This window comes from Perissodus microlepis, chromosome 1, assembly GCF_051167445.1.
Source record: "Perissodus microlepis isolate ML-2025 ecotype Zambia chromosome 1, ASM5116744v1, whole genome shotgun sequence".
NCBI lineage: Eukaryota > Metazoa > Chordata > Actinopteri > Cichliformes > Cichlidae > Perissodus > Perissodus microlepis.
The window spans coordinates 14,805,784-14,824,239 of NC_140461.1; the positions used below are offsets into that span (position 1 = coordinate 14,805,784).

The following is an 18,456-nucleotide window of genomic DNA, read 5'->3' on the forward strand; positions in this document are numbered from 1 at the left end:
ATTTATTTGTAATAATCTACAAACACAAATGATATATTTATCTATTCAACTCTGATATCATATGCAACTCTGCTATTCAAATTTTAACAATGGCACCATATAACTTTTTATAAAATAATTAGAAAAGTGTAATTTTGATTACTTATTAATTTTCTTGTCTCCATAACAGAAAATTATAAAAATAAGGGATCCATTTATCCAATTCATGAAGCTTTTTAATAGATTTGGAAAAAACATATTTAGGATCGTTTTCGCCGCAATAATTGTGTAGTGAACTTTTAATCAAAGGTTAAACTGAAAAAAGACAAACGAGCCACTTCCGCCTTGTCAGCAAAAACAAACCCGTCCACGTCCCTCCCCTCATTAGTTTTCCACGTAAGCGTTTCCCTTTTCCCAACTAAACAGCACCTCTTAAAACAGAATTTGAAGCGACGAGTTTTTTATTTATTTATTTATTTATTTATTTGGGGGGGTATTTGTAAAAGAGACAAGAATGCAGTTGAAGTGATTTTGCTTAGTATCACAGAAAATCCACTGTTCGATATCCGCCCCGTTAAGGTACATCCGGGACACTCGGGCGACCAAAACAGACAACCTAGAGCACAGCTTTTCAGCGGCAGCGCAGGGGGAGAGAGCGCTTGTACACAGAGCGAGAGAGCGAGCGATGGAGGTGGGAGGCAGGGTACCGTGGGTGAAATATGGGTCTGTCGTGTCCTTATTTGTGGTTGTGTTGGCCCTCTGGTTCCGGTCACCCCAGAATGCAGTGCTGGACGACCGACTGGACACAGTCCTTTCCTCCCTGCTCCGGGCTGAGCGGAAAGTGGGGATGAATAACGTCGCCAGACCCAGAGTAGCGATTGGTAAGTGTTACGAGCTAGCTAACGGTGGCTAGCCTAACCATAGACTGTATGAGTGCAACCTAATTTCAGGGGTTTGTGGATTAATGATCGATCAGGTAAACTGCGCCAGAATAACAGTAACATTAGTCACTGCCCGCATTCACTAACAGAAAATAAGTTGTTAACGCAGTGGATAATATTTGCCTCATTTAATGTCAAACTTTAGTAAACTGAGAAAAGTACATTTAGGGGTTTCTTATGGAAATAAATAGGGTTGTGTGTTGAAGCCTGAATAGATGGTGCGGAGGGGGCAATAACCATGAAAGGTGGTCACCAGATAAGATGATTAGTTCCAGCTTAGAAATAAAGTCTCAATGAATGTGCTGCGGGTTACAGGTTTGGCGTTTGGCATATAAAGGAAAATATATTTAATTAAAATACAACTTTTCCACTTTCTTTTAAACAGAAGTGTGTGTTTTAGCTGTTTTCCTGTTTGGTAATTATCTTCCAGTAAGGATGCATCCAATGATTTCAACAATGATTTGAGCCAATTATGGCATTCACTTCAGTAATGTGTAAGGTGGGGCAGTATCTGCAGCTATCAGTAATATATACACTACTTAACTAGCAAAGGAAGCTTAGGGTTTTTTTTTCTGGATGAAAACAGATGGTTTGGGGAGATTATGAATATAATGACAACTCTGCATGACATTAAGGAAGAGTGTTTGTGTTATCTTAAATAACAGATGTTTGTTCACTTTCCTGTTATTTTTGGCCTTTTTATAATAAATATATATTTAGAGTATTTATTTATTTATGCTTGAGTAAACAAACCCCACTTAGAAATAAATAGTTAAGTTGTTTTGAACAGTCTTGTGAGTTTACCTGCCAGAAGTTTCTAAGCAGAAAAACCCTTGGTTGTACTTTGAACTTCTCATAAACAACTGTGCAGGCTCATGTGATGTAAGCTCTGGTATTCTTATAGTAATCCAGTGTTTTGTCTCGTGAGCAAGTCCTAAAACCTTGTGCTTTGGACCATCGCACAGACACTCAATAAGAATCAACTTGTCTGTCCGGCCTTTACAAAATAGGTTACCAATAAGCTCAGCAACAGTACAACCTGATGTAATTAAATGCGATTATAAGGAATTTCTGCCAAAAGATCAGAATCAGCCTTGTTGTTGCCTTGTTGTTGTTGTTGCTGTTGTTGACTAGTTGCATCAAATTAAAACAAACTATAAGTAAAAGCTTGTTTTTATGGTGCCAAAAGGGTTCATAAATAACCAGAAAAATAAACAACAAAATACTGGCAACATGTGCTGGAGTCTGTTATTTTGAGCACTCGTATCAGAGCAGAGTTAGCCATGAGGGGATGGATTAACATTTATTGCTATTAGTTGCTTAGTTGCAGCATTGAACACTGCAACATAAATAATGGCTTACTGACACTTAACCTGAGCCCTGACCCAGAAACAGGTTTGACAAATGCTAACTCTAAATTCTGTCTTAATTAACTCTTGAGTTTTCAGCTCCAGAAATAGATGAAACTTCAATCAGTCCACTTAGTCATCAGTTACCCACTCTTGATTTTTCATAGACGGATATATAGTTAAAAATGTGACCAAATATGACATTTTACATTTCTTAAATATAATTATTCAGCTGTAAACTGACTTTTGGATTTCCACAGCATAAGGAAGACAGATTTTTGTTGATTTAGTGATGCAAATCCTTTTCGGATATTGCAGCTTTTCAAAATGTTGCTCAAAATGTTGCTCAACATCCAGTCTTTAGCCTGTTTTTAAAAGCTCACTTTAAACTGCATTTAGTCCCATTTAAGAATCTTAAGTGGCGCAGACAACAACAGTAGCGTAATTTATTCCAGCATGAGAAATTATTGATCTTTGATCTTTTTTTGGCTTTTTTTCTTTTTTTTGGCCTAAAGTGCAATAAAAGTTAGTTTTATTGTAACAGAGATTACAACATGTGCAGTGCAAGTTAACTAACAATTGGGCAACTTCTTTATTTTATTCTGAGCTAATCCACAGTGCCCATTGATGTCCACTGTTATCCTTACATTCATGATTGATTTGATAAGAAGATTAACCAGCATTTAACTGTTTGTAAAGATGTAAACTGCTTTGACATTGACTGTAATAATGGGGGAAATGAAATGGTGTCATAGAGATGGTTCAGGTGCAGCATGAGGGAACATTCAGAGAGAAGCTCTGTTCAATAAAATATATAGGGGAACAGGTTAGGTTAAGTTGGCTCTGTTTCAGGAACAGTAAACTCACTCATCTCCTCTCAGGGTTAACAAACTCAGAGTTTCCACTAAACCTGCTTTCTGTGACAGGGTCCTGAAGGACTATAAAATGCACCATATTCATATTAACATTATGACAGCAAATCTAACTGTATCCCAAAGGGTTATTTTTATATTTTTTATATGAAGCTACAGCAGGAAAAAAAGATAGGGTTGCAATTTCAGACAAAGGAGTGTGAGTAAAGTTTACGCCAGCGTCAGATATGCAAAATGGATTCAAATCTTAAACAAGTTGCCTGCCTGCCTGAAGAGTTGGCCCCTGTTCAGACATGACCGGCATCTGTGAAGCTCAGAGCTTCTATATCTGCTGATGGGACATATGATCGATCCAGCAGCTGAAACTCTGACAGTGTGTCACTATTTCAGCTGTGATTGGAGATAAATGCAGCCGTACTGGGCACAGCAGCTGCAGGTTGTGTGGATTTCTCACTATTTAGTATGTTTTATTTTCTAAAATGCCCTGGAGCACAAAATTTTATATATGTAGCACATTTTGTTTCAGGCGAAAAAACACACGCACTTCATACGGCATATGCTATCACAGAAACCGTAGCATGGCACCATGTTTATAACGTAAAACTTCATCAATACAAAAAAACAACAATGATATAGTAAAAAGGAAAATTATTATTGTTATTATAAACAGTGATAGAAAAAACAAAAAAAACACTGGTTATAACCTGTAAAAGGAAGAGAAATGACACTGTCAAGCGTAGTCCAGTAACAATAGAAAAGGCCTAAAATTTAAAATGAATTCAACCTGCAACTAAACTCAAGGGCTAAGCAGAAATGTTGTCTAGTTTGCTTTTTAAATGCTGATGAAGTTGGGGCACACCTTACATGATTTGAGAGGTTATTTTAGTGGCTTTGGAGCACAAAGATAAAAGCAGTGTGACTAGTCATACCAGTGTTCTCCCTGTCCTGATTTCCAAATGAATATTTCTTTCTCTCTTTTTCATTCACAGGTTTTGGAGGTTGTGTTGACCTGATAGTAGACAGTGTGTCACTGCTTAATAAAACAGGCATCCAGCCCACAGACCAGCCCCTGCATCATGACTACCTAGAAAATGTGGAGCAGCTGGCTCAGAGCTTTGCATATTTCTTTGCACCAGGAGCAGCTGCAGAGTAAGTGATGTCTGTGTGAAGATGAGCCCATTTAAAAGTAGAGGTCCAGATCTGGAAGCAAATTCAGAGTACATACGCATAGATACACATGTACTTTGAATAAATAAAATTGTGGCTATTCAAATATTTGCAGTCCTATCGGTGCTCTGAGTTTTTTTTTTTTTCTGAATTTTCCTTTTAATCCTAAACTGGCATTTGAGGTGTTTGTACTGAAAGTATACAGTTTTTTTTTCCATTTTTGCTGCTGTTCATGTTTGAAAAGGCTTTTTAAGTCTTGAGAATACAGTTGAATTAATCTCCCTGATCTGCTCAGTCATTGCTGACTGCTCGTGTTCTGGCGCCTGTGAGCGCTTGTTCATTGTCTGGAATAAAACACCCTAAGGGCAACAAGACTACAGAATCAGCAGGAACCCTCATAGAAAAAGAATGCGTGCTAACATGAATTAAGACTTTTCTGTTAGAGACAGAAACTGTGTCTTTTTTAACATTTAAACTTATTTCTCTGGTCCTTATACTGCCCGTTTTGGGGATTGTAAGTTCTTAATGGCAGCCAAATGACTGAATGTATTTAGACTTTGTGTAAATACCATGCAGAGTAATTCTGAAGCATATAATCCAAATAAATAAATGTCTAATAATATGTTCAAAGAACAAGAGAAAATTGTTTTTTATCTGGATAAAGATGCTTATTTTGAAAGAGTGCTTTGTTATTACGCCTGTTTGTTCTACGTATCAGTGGAGATGTGCATTTAAAAACATTTTTAACAAGTATTTATATTTGTGACTTCAGGCTATAAGAAAGCTGCTGTGTGAGTGTTAACTCAGCGGTCCCCAACCCTCGGGCCATGGACCGGTAGCGGTCCGTGAGTCGTTTGGTACCGGGCCGCAAGAGTTGAGACTCGGGTGTGAAATGTATGGTTTTCAGGGTTTTTATCGGTTTTAGCGTTATTTTGTTCTCGTTTTTTTTCGTTAACTCGGTTTTCCTGGGTCTTTTCACGTGTGTTATGAATAAATCTTCTTTTTTTCAGTACCGGTACTAGTTTTACTTTTTTGTATTTATTCGCGACACCTTAAAGGCCGGTCCGTGAAAATATTGTCGGGCACAAACTGGTCCGTGGCGCAAAAACGGTTGGGGACCGCTGCGTTAACTGATAAGCAAGAATGAGATGCAATTATCTGGCAACCAAGCCGAGTCCTCATGCTGTTTCATTCTGATATCCAGCATTCTGGCATCCTGAGGGTGATCATATTGTATGTTTAGTGAGAGTCCTACTGCACTTTTCTTTATGATCACCCCACTTTTAATGCTCAAAAGGATGGATACAGAAGTAATATATTTCAGCCTTCGTCTCCCACTGCTGCAATGCAGTGGGAGTACTGGGAGTCTAGGTGTTTAGGAAGAGAGAGGTGGCATAGGAGGTGGAAAGGAAAAGATCCAGGTGGAAATGATGTGCACTGTTTCAGAATTGTGAAGGATAGAGATAGAAATGTACTAATGACTGAAGAGAGTGTGTTGAAGACTGAAAGAGGTACTTTAAGGCAGCGGTCCCCAACCTTTTTTGCGCCACGGACCGGTTTATGCCCGACAATATTTTCACGGACCGGCCTTTAAGGTGTCGCGGATAAATACAACAAAATAAAACTAGTGCCAGTACCGAAAAAAAGAAGATTTATTCATAACACACGTGAAAGGACCCAGGAAAACCGAGTTAATGATAAAAACAATAACAAAATAACGCTGAAAACCGATAAAAACCCTGAAAACCATACATTTCACACCTGAGCCTCTACTCTCGCGGCCCGGTACCAAACGACTCACGGACCGGTACCGGTCCGAGGCCCGGGGGTTGGGGACCGCTGCTTTAAGGAGCAGAGAGAGAAGACAGCAAGAGTGTGTGGGGAATTGCAAAGGATTAGTAAGTGAGGGCACCTTTGAAGAGGATGAAGAGAGGAAAGGCGGTTGGTCCAGATAAAACACTTGTGGAGGTATGGAGATGTCGAGGAGAGATGGCAGTGGAACAATACCAATTTTCAAGAACTTGGGTGATGTGTAAAGCTGTAGCAACTACAGAGGGATACAGCTGGTGAGCCATACGATGAAGCTATGAGAAAGAGTTGTTGAAACTGTGTTAAGATGGTGATGATCAGACAGCAGCAGTATCGTCTCATATTGACAGAGAGCACTGAAGATGTGATGTTTGAGAGTGTTGATGGAAAAGTATAGAGAAGGTCAGAATGGGTTTCTCTATGACTTTTGGGATGCCAAGAGACTTATGTGAGGATAAATGGTAAATAGGCTGGTTCTTATATAGAGCTTTGCTAGCGCTGGAACAATCAAAGCACACTCATAAACACATTCATACTCCGATGAAATCATCGTAAATGGTAAATGGCCTGTATTTGTATAGCGCTTTACTAGTCCCTAAGGACCCCAAAGCGCTTTACACATCCAGTCATCCACCCATTCACACACACATTCACACACTAGAGCACTAGATCGTAGAGCAACTTGGGGTTCAGTCTCTTAACCCAGGGTGGTGCAGGACATATCAATATGCAGGAAAGAAGTTAAGCGATCATATTAGTGGCAGATGCTGTTGTTTTGTTTTTTTCATTCTGTGGAAAGTTAATTAAAAATATAATTTAAGCACCATAAATCACAGTAATGTCAGTTTTCACTTTCACAGTTTAAACCAAAGGTTTTTTTTCTTCTCCCGCAGGCGTTTTATGCTAAATGAAACCCTCTTTAGCGAGCTGGTCGAGGGGGCCCGTGACTTACCTGGAAACAGATGGTCAGTAGGCGGCAATGCTCCAGTAATGGCTAGTCGCATGGCAACCGAGGGATGTGATGTGTTGCTAGGGGGAACTTTCAGCACCGATTTTACTGATGTCCTGTCGCAGCACATTACAGGTACTCGAAATAAGACAAACTGATGCATCCATTTTACTTTGAATGAAATTTCCGTTTTGTAATTTTTATGTACTTTGTGATATTCCTTTTATCTCCTCAGTGGCAGGTAAAGTGATAGATGAGCCAGACATTCATCTGATTCTGGAGTATCCAACTGGTGCCCGCTGGGGGCGCTATACCTCACGTAGAGCCAATAGGTAGGTGTCATACAGATGCATCAGAAGCGTGGAGTGCGTGTGTACACGGTGCTCTGAGGTGATAGTTGTTCACTTTGTGTGTTTGTGTTCTGTAGATACATCATTCACAGCGATGCCAATAACCCCTACCTGTCCTCTATGGAGGAGTTTGCTCAGAAACTTATAGACTTCAAACCTGACCTACTGGTGGTGGGAGGGCTCCAAATGATGGACAACTTCCCCTTCCGGTCAGGTAAGAAAGGTGTTCCCTTCTTTCTGATGCACAGTTGGGCTCGCTGACGTTGAACGTATTATCCTGGGTTAACAAAAGCAGTTTGAGGTTAGCGTTACTCTCTCATATCACCTGGAGATTAAAATTCTACTAATTGTAGTTATCAAGAGGTTTCACCTTAAATATGAACTCTGGACAAAGTTGGAAGATAATTTGGGTCATTGTCTGGAGTTGAGATTGTCAGCTCTCACTACTGGAACTGCTCAAATTTGTTTACACGAGGGTGGTGTCTGAGTAGAGCGTGCTAGAGGCAGGACACGAAATGGCCCAGCTGTGTATCACTGTTACCTGGAGCTGTTCTCACAGTGACGCAAATTGTTGAGGGTTTGTAATCAGGAGATCGTGGCTATATGATCCCATGCACCTTTGTCAGGTAGTGTCTATGAAAGCTCAGGGCTTTAAGCATAGTTAAGCATACTGACCAGTGACACTTGAACTTGGCTGGATTTTGGCCACATTTGGTGATAGCTGTATGTAAGAACTGATGTCAAAAGAAGAACAAAACACAGAGGTAGTATCATAGGCTGATAACCAGCTTCCCCCTCTGAGCCAGGCTGTCTGCACAGCCGATCAGCTGTGTTATTTGATCTGACAGTACCTTTGTCTTCTGGTCTGCTGTTTTTCCCCATGTCTCTGCTGTTTTTTCCACTCTTTCATTACCCTTTTGTCTTTCCTGTTGAGTTGCTCCTTCCTTTAACGTCACTGTACCCTTTCGCTTCTCTTTTTTTTTTTTTTTTTTTACACCCTGCGATCTGCCTGACAGCGTCTACAACTCTTCTTTAATCTTCCACCTATTTTGGATCATTTCAGGTGAGAGAGAAGCCCTCCTCTCCCGTCTGGGACACCTGCTTTCCTCCTCATCCCCTCAAATTGGAATTCATTTTGAAATGGCAAGTTTCGTGGAAGAGAGCATCATGGAAGACCTGCTCCACTACGTCATTCCCCATGTATGTTTGACTGATCAATGAGCAAAATGATATCACCAACACTGAAGAAGTAAAATGTTTATGTACAGAAACCGAATGAGTCAGCTTTGTGAAAATAGATGGATGCCAGGAAGATTTGCTTAGTTAAACTCAAAGCAAAGCAGGCTGACTCAGTAGGAGCTGTATTTGCTTTCCAGTTTTGCATAATTATATTTTGAAGAAATGCGATGTAAAGCCATGTTCTGCTGCTTTCAAAGGTGCAAATTTTGCCCCATAATCAAACCTCTTCAATACTGTAAACACATAATGAATATTGTTGTGGCTAGACCTCAAAGCCATGGTTTTCTTTGTGCAGTCAACACAAAGGCTGTAGTTTATTCCACTCAGCATAACAAAGCAGCCAACACACATGTGCAGACCTGATGAAAATGTAAAAGTAGTAAATAGTAAAATCGGTTTTAACGAGTTACCTTAATTCTGCTTTTCCAGGCGGACTCTTTGGGGATGAATGAGCAGGAACTTCCAAACCTGCTTAGCTCGCTCAAAGGCTCCAACATCACCGTATTGTCAGACCCAAACCCTCGTGTAGCTACTGTTCTTGACCAGATGAGGGAGGTCTATCGCATTTTGAACCAGCGCGACAAGGAAGCCAGTGCAGAAAGTTGGGCAAATGGTGCCCGAGCTACAGGCAAACCACTGACCCGACTCCATGTCCACACCCTGGCCTTTCAAGCCATGATTGTGACTCGTGGCTCTAAGTGGAAGAACACCATGTCAGCCACTGCCAAGGCTTCGCTCACAGCTAACCGCCACGTCTGTGGCTCTAATGACATTGATCCCAGCAAGGCGAGGCTCATAATGGACGACTCTTTCTCCGTTAGCCGACAGGAGGGAAGCCAGCGTATCCCTTTACAGGAGACCAGGCCTGTCAGCTGTTGGAGTGAAGAGGACTATGAGATCTGTGTAGCACCAGTGCTGGTGTGCACTGAGGTTTATCAGACTGCAGGTGGAGGGGACAACGTCTCAGCTGCTGGCCTGGTTCTGCAAATCTAGAGAAGGACAGACACCAAGTGGTCTGTCTGTGTGTGTGTATGTTTGTGTGTGTGTGTCGTGCTGATCAGATGTTAGTGAACCGCGTGACTCTGGAAACTTGATCTAGGTGTGATGCACACTAGCCTTCAGAAACTGATGCAGGTATCAGGCTGATGAGTTCTCCTTTGTGTCTCACAGCCTGAGGTGCACATTAAGGAAAATTGTTATCCTTCATAGTTGGAGTCAGATGATGGAGAACAGTGGTTATCTATCAGGTTAGGCCTTCAAATGTTTGATTTTTGAAAACGATACAAAGAAAAGGCAATCAAAAAATTATACTTAAGTAATTAAGTGAAATATCTGCTAACTAGACTTATTGTAGTTTATCAGTTAGGTTAAACCATCACTGATTTAATCTCTCCTTGTCTTTTTCTGCGTGTGAAACCCATGCACATCACCTCAATTGGATTTCTTTTTTCTTTTCTTTTTTTCTTTTTTTTTAACAAAATCAGTCCTGCTGTTTCTTACTTGGATTTCCATGTCAACTCATCCATCATCTGACTCCGTTGATTTTAAATCAGCTGCCCTCTAATTATCCAATGCCTTACAAGAAGATGTTCAGTCAGTATGAGATAAAGAGGAACGAGGTATGGATAAAGTCAGATACCAAACTGTAGGTTGTGGAGGGTTTTAAGTTTCTTTTTAAATAGTACAGCATTTTTAGTAGCCTTTTTAATTGTTTTGCACAACTTCTGCTGAAGGATAAAATCCTCCTTAAGTCATGTAAATGCAGGGCTTCACTATGCAGAAAACAGATTCAGAAGAATCAGAAGTAGGTGGATCTTGTCAACTACTTGAACTCTACAACTCAGACCAGTGAACAAGCTTTAGACTTCACCTGCCTTTGTGCAACACACATTTTCAGATGAACCTGAACCTACCTATGACTGAAAATATCTGAAGCATTTTAATGAAAAGTTACGATGTTTTTTGAAACTAGGACCAAATTTGCGGTCCTTTGGTGTAGTAGGGATAAAATATATATATTGACCGCTAAATAGCTGCAAAGTAATCCCAAGTGCAAGTTTAAAGACACCAAAATGTTCTTTTAATGACAGGCTATCCTTCCTCTTCCCTCTCCTATCGCATTAAAAAGGCAAAGAAAGCCCCTGTTCCTCCCTGTGTATGTGAAAAGTGTGCTTAGTGGTTTGTTTGTGTGTGGATTGTCATTCCTCTGTGGTTCCGTTGCAGTGCAATAATGCAAAATCAATGTTAAGAGACCACTTTTGGTAGCTGCACATGATGTCAAAAATCTTCCTCTCTACCTCCATGCTCTGATTTTCCTTTCCTTTTTCCATCTCCTGTCTCTCTTCTGTTATTTCGTCATACTTGTTTTACATCCTCTTTCTAATTATTTTTTGTTCTTCTTTTTTTATGGCTCTTTAAAGACCAAATAACCAGTGTGGACTATCCTAGCCAATGTTGTTGCAACAGTGAAGTTCCTGACATGTGTGTCACATGATATGACTGAATATAGTGGAACACTTGTTATTTAGAGGGGCATTAACAATCTACTTGAATCCATGCTGTTGCGCATCATGAATACCCCCAATGTCTGGAATACTGGACCACTCAAATCATATTTTCTTCATGTAGTCTTTGCTTCACGTATTGGATTTAGAGTCAAGATATTAATCCCTGTTACTTTAAACCCCCACTGAGATGATCTTTTGGTGAAAAGGGGGCCCAGCCTCTTCACGATCATCTAATTACCTTCTGGGATTGGATTCTCTTACACTCAAACCTGTATTTACTGGTGCAGCTGGAGTTAACTGGGATCATAGCCAGCTATTTTTTTTTTTTTCCTCTCTCTCTCTCACACTCACACTCACACACACACACACACACACACACACACACACACACACACACCTTCCACAGATCCACCTTCACTTTCACAGGTAAACTTCAACATGCAAGTGGACTTTTTGTCATTCTTGATTAATCTATTTGTTCGTTTATCAATTTTACCAAACATGCTTTTTTTTTTTTTTTAAAGAGGAACACATTTATTTTGTTACAAAGTGTGAGATCAAGAAAAAAGGGAAATGTAGAGAACAGGATATCCCTTCTCTCTGTATCACGGCTGTACTGATTTAATGGTGTTTTGTTATTGATTGATTCACCGAAAGATAATGAGCCTTATTCTGTTTTTACATTTGGGGTTTAGCGAAAAGGGAACCTTTAATACAGACTTTTTCTATCACTATAGGCTGATCTTTCCTTATGTCTTAAAGAGTAACGGGTTGTGTTTTTACTGTGAATGGAAACCATAGCATGTGTTCATGCTCACATAGTGAAGTGGTTGTTTTCACCACCGCATTGCTTATCTAACCTCTAGATAAGTCGTGTCATCCATGTTTCAGTGTTGTTTAACTATTTCATGCATGTTTGACTATTTGATGCAGAATTGCCTGATAAAATGCTGATTAAGCAGTCATTGATTTGTTGTTTTTCTTATTTTTAGGGGTCATTTATTGAAAATGTTCACAATCATTTTGGCTGCAAACTACATTTTAGACAAGAAGATAATCTACTTTCTTTTTTAAAAAAAAAAAAAATCAATTCTAAGAACAAAGTCTGCTGAATTCAGAACTTATTTTAGACACTAGTTAACAAATACTCTTGGATGTAACATCACAGCTTCTTTGTCACAACATAATTCACTGTGATGAAGGTTGTTTCCTCTCTTCCCACATTTAACACATTTCATTTCATTTGGTATTTAAACATTATGCTTTCATATTTTGTCCACTGGCTGCACCAACAGGCCCACATTTAAACAGCAGACAAGTTTAGCATGGATCCATCCTGCCTGGTACCAAAGGTTTGCTGGTGGTGCAATGATGTGGAGGATATTTTCTTGGTCCTAACTGAGCATCATTTAAACTCCACAGACAACCTTTATGACTACAGCGTACCTGTCTTCTGATGGCTGTTTCAGCAGGATAACGTATGTCACAAAGCTCAAATCATTTCAGTTCTCTAATTTCTTGAACATGACCACAAGTTCACTGTACTCAAATAGCTTCCCCAGTCACCAGATCTCAGTCCGACAGAGAACCTTTGGCATGTGGTGAAACAGAAGAGTCACATCATGGACGTGCTGCCAACAAATCTGCAGTAACTGTGTTATGCTATCATACCAATATGCCCAAATCTCTGAGGAATGTTTCTAGTAATTTAATGAATCTATGCCACAAACAATTAAGGCAGTTCTGAAAGCAAAACAAAGTCCAACCCAATAACTACAAGGTTTCTATCTATGAACAAATTATTAAAAATGAATGTTGTCCATGCAAAAGAAGTGTTGCATACTTGCAGTCCACTGCAGAGATGGTGAGGAGCCTGTGCTATTTTTATAACCCAGCATGTTCCCTCACCCTCTATTTTGGGTGCACGTTCTGAAAGCAGCAAGCCTTCAGCTTTCTTAAATACAGCTTCTTCAGCTGTAGCTCATTTCTGTAACTCCAGATTACCTCAGAAAAACATTTGAACAGCACCAGTGGTACCATGATTGAAACCCAACATAAGCCATTTTGGTGATTGTTTTTTACATTCACAGAAACACCAGTAATTTCATACTGTACTGGACTTTCCTTTAATGTCAAACCGGAGAAACATTTTAACATTTCTTAAATAAGGAACGAGGGCTTGAGCATGCAAACTCTTATGGTATTCTTATCTGAATCCAGTTGAAGTATGCACATTTAATTTCTTTATCACAACAGACATAAAGATTATATTGTATAACAGTTTTCGTGACATACAGACTGCCTACATACATTTCATTTGGCATTTGTACATTATCCTTTCATACTTGGCTGCACCAACAGGCTGATTAAGCAATCTTTGTTTTGCTGCCTACATTTTACGCTCTAGAGTCAGATGTGGGATAACATCTTTATAATAGATATGTTTCTTCTCTTCGTCAGTGAACGCTGTCAGCATCTCATCCATCTCCTCCTGAGTGAACGGCTCACCTGATATGATATGGAGAAAAATCAAGTCACAAACGTGCTGATCTACCTGAGAAAAAACAGATGTTTGTTCCAATCTACACACAAACACCAAGCAATCTGAACACATAAAATTATTTTACAATTGTGTACATCAAAACTGGTATAAATAATTCAACTTAACAAATTCAAACAATTCGTGAATATCAAGTGATCTGTACACACGCAATTAACATTGTGTAAGTAAAAGTAAATGGAATGCCAATTATTTTTAAGCAAACACAGGAAGCCATGGACCAATCTATTGTATTTATTGTGAAGTACACACAAATTGTTGCCTACGTTGATTCAGTTTTATTCATATAGCACCAAATTACAACAGCAGTCACCTAAAGGTGCTATATATTGTAATGCAGAGGCCCCAGAATGATATGCAGAAAACCCCAATAATCAAATAACCCCCTTTAAGCAAGGACTTGTTGACGGTGGGAAGGAAAAACTCCCTTTTAACAGGAAGAAAGCTCTGGCAGAACCAGACTCAAGGAGGGGACGACCAGTGGGAGGTTAAAAGATAAAGACAGGATTAAAGAGAGGGGTGGAAGAGAGACAGAGTTTAATAATAACTATTGATTCAATAGAGAGTGGTTGTATGCACATAGTGAGTGAAGCATTGCAGCGTAATTAAGGGGCACCTGATCCAGCCCTAACTATAAGCTTTAGCAAAAAGGAAAGTTTTAAGCCTAATCTTAAAAGTAGAGAGGGTGTCTGTCTTCCAAATCCAAACTGGGAGCTGGTTCCACAGAAGATGTTCCTGAAGTCTGAAGGCTCTGCCTCTCATTCTACTATTAACATTATCACTTCAATAATTATCACATTTGTAAAGCTGATTTTTCGCTTGCAGATCACATCATTTCTCAAATACAGTAAGAAATCTCTATTGCTGTTGTCACTGTGTCATTGTAATCTACTTCTAATTGCACACAAAAACAAAACCCTCAGTTTTACCTTCCTTTGTCATGTAATTTGTCAGCTCCTCAGGCTCAAGGTATCCCCTCTTTTCTTTGTCTAGAACCTGCAAACAGAGTGTCAGTGCCTTTGTGTTTTAGCAAATATCACATGCCTATACTGCCAGACTAGCGTCCCTATGCAAAAAGTGGACAATATGAGGAACAAGGAAACAGCAGGAAATTTCACCTCAAAGGCCTGAAGCAGAAGCTCATCAGAGATGGGAGGGAACCTAACAGACAATACAGCAGTAATGAAATGATGACAAGCCAAATACTGCAAACAGTGAGTTTAATGTCCAAATCATTACATCAGTGATGTAGCACTGGCTGTTCTTTGCTTGTTTGTTTAAGAGTTTAAGGCTAACACTGGTCTGAATCTACACTTCAGCAGCTTCAGGCACAGAAAAGCTCACGTGTAAAAGCAAGAGATATAAATTATTTAAACAAGGCTGACATGTAGTATTTCCTGAGTGGTGAACAAACCTGACCTGAAACACCAGTGATCAAAAATAGAGTACTGAGGTTTACACAATGTTTACCAGACTGATCACAAAACTCATAGTAATGAAATGCATTCATGTGTGCCTTCAGTATAAGAGAAAAATACATTGTATAATAAATCATTTGATTTAACTTAACTCCTATTTGCATCTCAGCCTTCTTCTCATACACAGAAATCAGAAATTTCTTTATACAATGATATAACTGAACTGTCTTACTTGTCCTCCAGTAGCACTTTAGTCATGGCTGGGAGGAATCTGTCCCAGTGGATATATCCTGAGCGCTCATCTTCCACCTGGTTGCACAGGAATAGGCTGTTGGGGTTTGCTTTGAATTTTCTAACAAAAACAATGCTTCTAATGTTACCCAGGATTTTATAACAGTCACATAATGGCACAGGAGATTCTGTAACATTACTGAAATGCACAATGTCAGAACCCTGTTTGCACATCCCATTACTGATCTTCCAAAATAGAACCAGACTACGGGAGGATGCTGTACTGACCTCAGATGTGAACTTCTGTAGGTCTGCCTGAGTGGGAAAGAAACCTAGTGAATAGAAGATGGTGCCAATCTCCCTAGAGAACAATGACAAGAAGTGCAATAAAAGTATTTAAAAGGACAGTTTCAGTTAGTTTCACTAATTCCTGTGTGCTAGGAACCATCTCACCGCAATGTCCTACTAAAGCCCACTCAGCCAGTGGAAAGCCTTGAGACAAACCACAAACTTTATTTCTCACAGCCAGTGTCCAAATAACCCACTTCAACCAAACAATTTACCAGTGGAAACAGCTGCGTAATCTCAACTGCATTTTGTATGTCTTGAGACTGAGTCCCACATTTTCATTGCCTCTAATATTCAGAAGTCCACACTGCAGGATGGACACCTATGCTATATCTAACAGGGAAACTCACAAGTTATGTAGATCTCAGCAAATGTGATGGACATAAAACAAAGAAAAGGAAGTGTGGCTACAATAAAGACTGGAATCCTGGCTCCAGGAGTAGTCAGCTCTCAGAGATTGGGCCACTTGACTTTCAAGTTCATGTTATTTATGTAGAAATGAAGTTAGAAACGCAAATACTTGTTTTTGTCAAACTAAATGCCAAATCTCTAACCTAAATAATTCGTTTTTTCCTGGACAGACCAACAATTTTAGATTAGCAAAATGTCCTAAACTGTCCAAGTCCACGTTTAGTTTGTCAGACTGTATAAAAGATATACAGACTGTTTATATACAGACATCGACTTGGATCTGGTTACCTTAGCAGGGAGGACACATTGTGTGCAGTTTCCACTCTATTTAAAACCTCCAGTGAGAAATTCAAAAACTTACAGACAGGAAACCTACTGAGAGCAGATTTAAATAAACAGCTGTGTTTTGACCTTTCTGCATCTGCATAAGTTAGTAAAAAAAAACTAGGAATTAAAGCTGCTGTGATCTCTAATAATGCTAATTAAAAAATATTCTACTCTACCATTTAGTTTAATTTTACATAGAAATCACACACTTGGCTTAGAAAACATGCTGCACTGTCGCTGAAAAGAAAGGACATGCACATTTGTTTGCCAGATGTTTTCATCTGTGTGGCTGATTAGAGCTCCTCAGGTTGCACAAAGCTCTGGTGAGATTTTAAGTATATTTCTTACAGCCATTTATTGAAACATGTACATTAATAAGTGGAAATAAAGACATTGTGTAATTCTCTCTTGAAAGTCAGTGTTTAGTATGACCATTTTCATTCTTCAGCCTGAGTTCTCTGTGGCAAGTGTTCTTGTAATTTTGTAATTCTGTAGTCTTCAGGAATAGTTCTCCAGGCAGACAGTGTTTCATTTTGTGTTTTTCTATCCAGGTATGCTGTTACTGCATCGGCTGTGTTTGGGGTTAGACTCGTTGATGAAAAATGGGACCTCTTACCAATCAGATGTTATTCCATGGTGAATCAAAATCTGTCAGTACTTTTCTTTATTCATAATTTCAGGAATTTTGAATACATTCACCAATACCACTGACTGAAATGCAGCTGTACCTTGCTTATGATTGCCACCGATGTTTGGCCCAATTCTTGCGAAAACATCAAAAACATCTATGGCACTTCTGTTTTCAAATTAAAACTAAGATCCCTGTATTTTCATGGCAAGGTTATGTGCAAACAGTTTTTGTGTAATTTGGCATAGCTCATCCTTTTCTTTCTGTTTACCTTCATTAATCTTTGGGAATCACCTTGTTGGTGCAAAAATACTATTTTATGCCTTTCAAATGTATTATCTTTGGAGTTTTTTGCTGATTCAACTAAAGAAATGGGAAGAAAATATGTGTTTTTGCAACAGTCTGCTAATAAAAGGTGACCAGTAAATTTTAAAACAGGTTCTTTGCTGAATTGTTTTGAGTTTGCTGAGTTCTTTGGTGTTGACACAACACTGGTTCTTGTCCCCTGAGGGAGGTGTCTTGTTTATGCTAAAGGAAAGTCTTAAGTGGGGTGGCAAAAAAAAGTGCAACAGTGGAATAAAAATGAAAGAGCTATTGCTAAAAATTACAATAAAATCTAGCTCCTTGGTAACAAAATGCAAAGAACTGAGGGGTGGCTCAAGATTTTCTCACAAGACTGCATCTTGTGCACTTGTTAAAACGTTTAAGGTCCTTTGGATCTTCATAGTAATCAGCTTCATAGTACCTATTAAGTATCTTTACAGTAATAAAGTAAATGGCTTGTCTTGTTTTACCCACTTGATATCCACTGTGTTGTCAGACTTTGTGTCAAACGCTTGAAAAGCGCCTTTGAGCTTCTTGAGGACCTTGGTATTAAGCACGGTGGCCTCTGGCAGACAAAATTAAGAAAACATGGTGACGCATTAGCTTAGCTGGCTTAGTTCTGGAGAAAATAATGACAATACTTTCATCAAAGACCAGCCACTATGACGGGTCACCACAGAGTTTCAGCTAGACTGAAACTTTCACTGTGGTCTCAATATTTTCAATTTGTAAACAAACTGAAAATGAAAGTAACTATTACCAACCTGCACTTTTGCTGTTCTCCGCCATGTTTGTCCGGTCGCCTTTCTGTTGCCCAGCAACCGTATGGCAGGACACCAATTCAACGCCTCTGACGTTTCCCATCTTTTTATCGCCAGAAACCCTTCATTGTCGAATTACACAGAGCTACTAATAACACGATATTAATTAGTTAATTTATTTTTTCCCGTCTTGCTGAAGAAGTCGTTCGATTAAAAAAAAGCCTTCCAACAACGTGACCCCGTCCGAAGTTCCTGATATAATGAAGCCACGTAAATGTATTTTCAT

General features: G+C 39.3%; 2 protein-coding genes across 2 annotated transcripts; one reads left to right on the plus strand and one right to left on the minus strand.

Annotated features, from left to right (window-relative positions):
- The first annotated feature begins 479 nt into the window (after positions 1-479).
- adpgk2 (ADP-dependent glucokinase 2) lies at positions 480-12,127 on the plus strand. The gene is made up of 7 exons (XM_084931333.1): positions 480-860; positions 4,131-4,290; positions 7,011-7,201; positions 7,302-7,398; positions 7,494-7,630; positions 8,480-8,616; positions 9,085-12,127. The coding sequence occupies exons 1-7, from the start codon at positions 665-667 to the stop codon at positions 9,646-9,648; spliced, it is 1,482 nt and encodes a 493-aa protein (XP_084787459.1). The 5' UTR covers positions 480-664; the 3' UTR covers positions 9,649-12,127.
- Positions 12,128-13,155: 1,028 nt separating this feature from the next.
- On the minus strand, positions 13,156-18,401 carry drc8 (dynein regulatory complex subunit 8). The gene is made up of 7 exons (XM_084931347.1): positions 18,174-18,401; positions 17,884-17,974; positions 15,660-15,732; positions 15,373-15,449; positions 14,841-14,883; positions 14,652-14,718; positions 13,156-13,670 (listed from the first exon to the last, which is right to left on the minus strand). The coding sequence occupies exons 1-7, from the start codon at positions 18,271-18,273 to the stop codon at positions 13,552-13,554; spliced, it is 570 nt and encodes a 189-aa protein (XP_084787473.1). The 5' UTR covers positions 18,274-18,401; the 3' UTR covers positions 13,156-13,551.
- Positions 18,402-18,456: the final 55 nt, after the last annotated feature.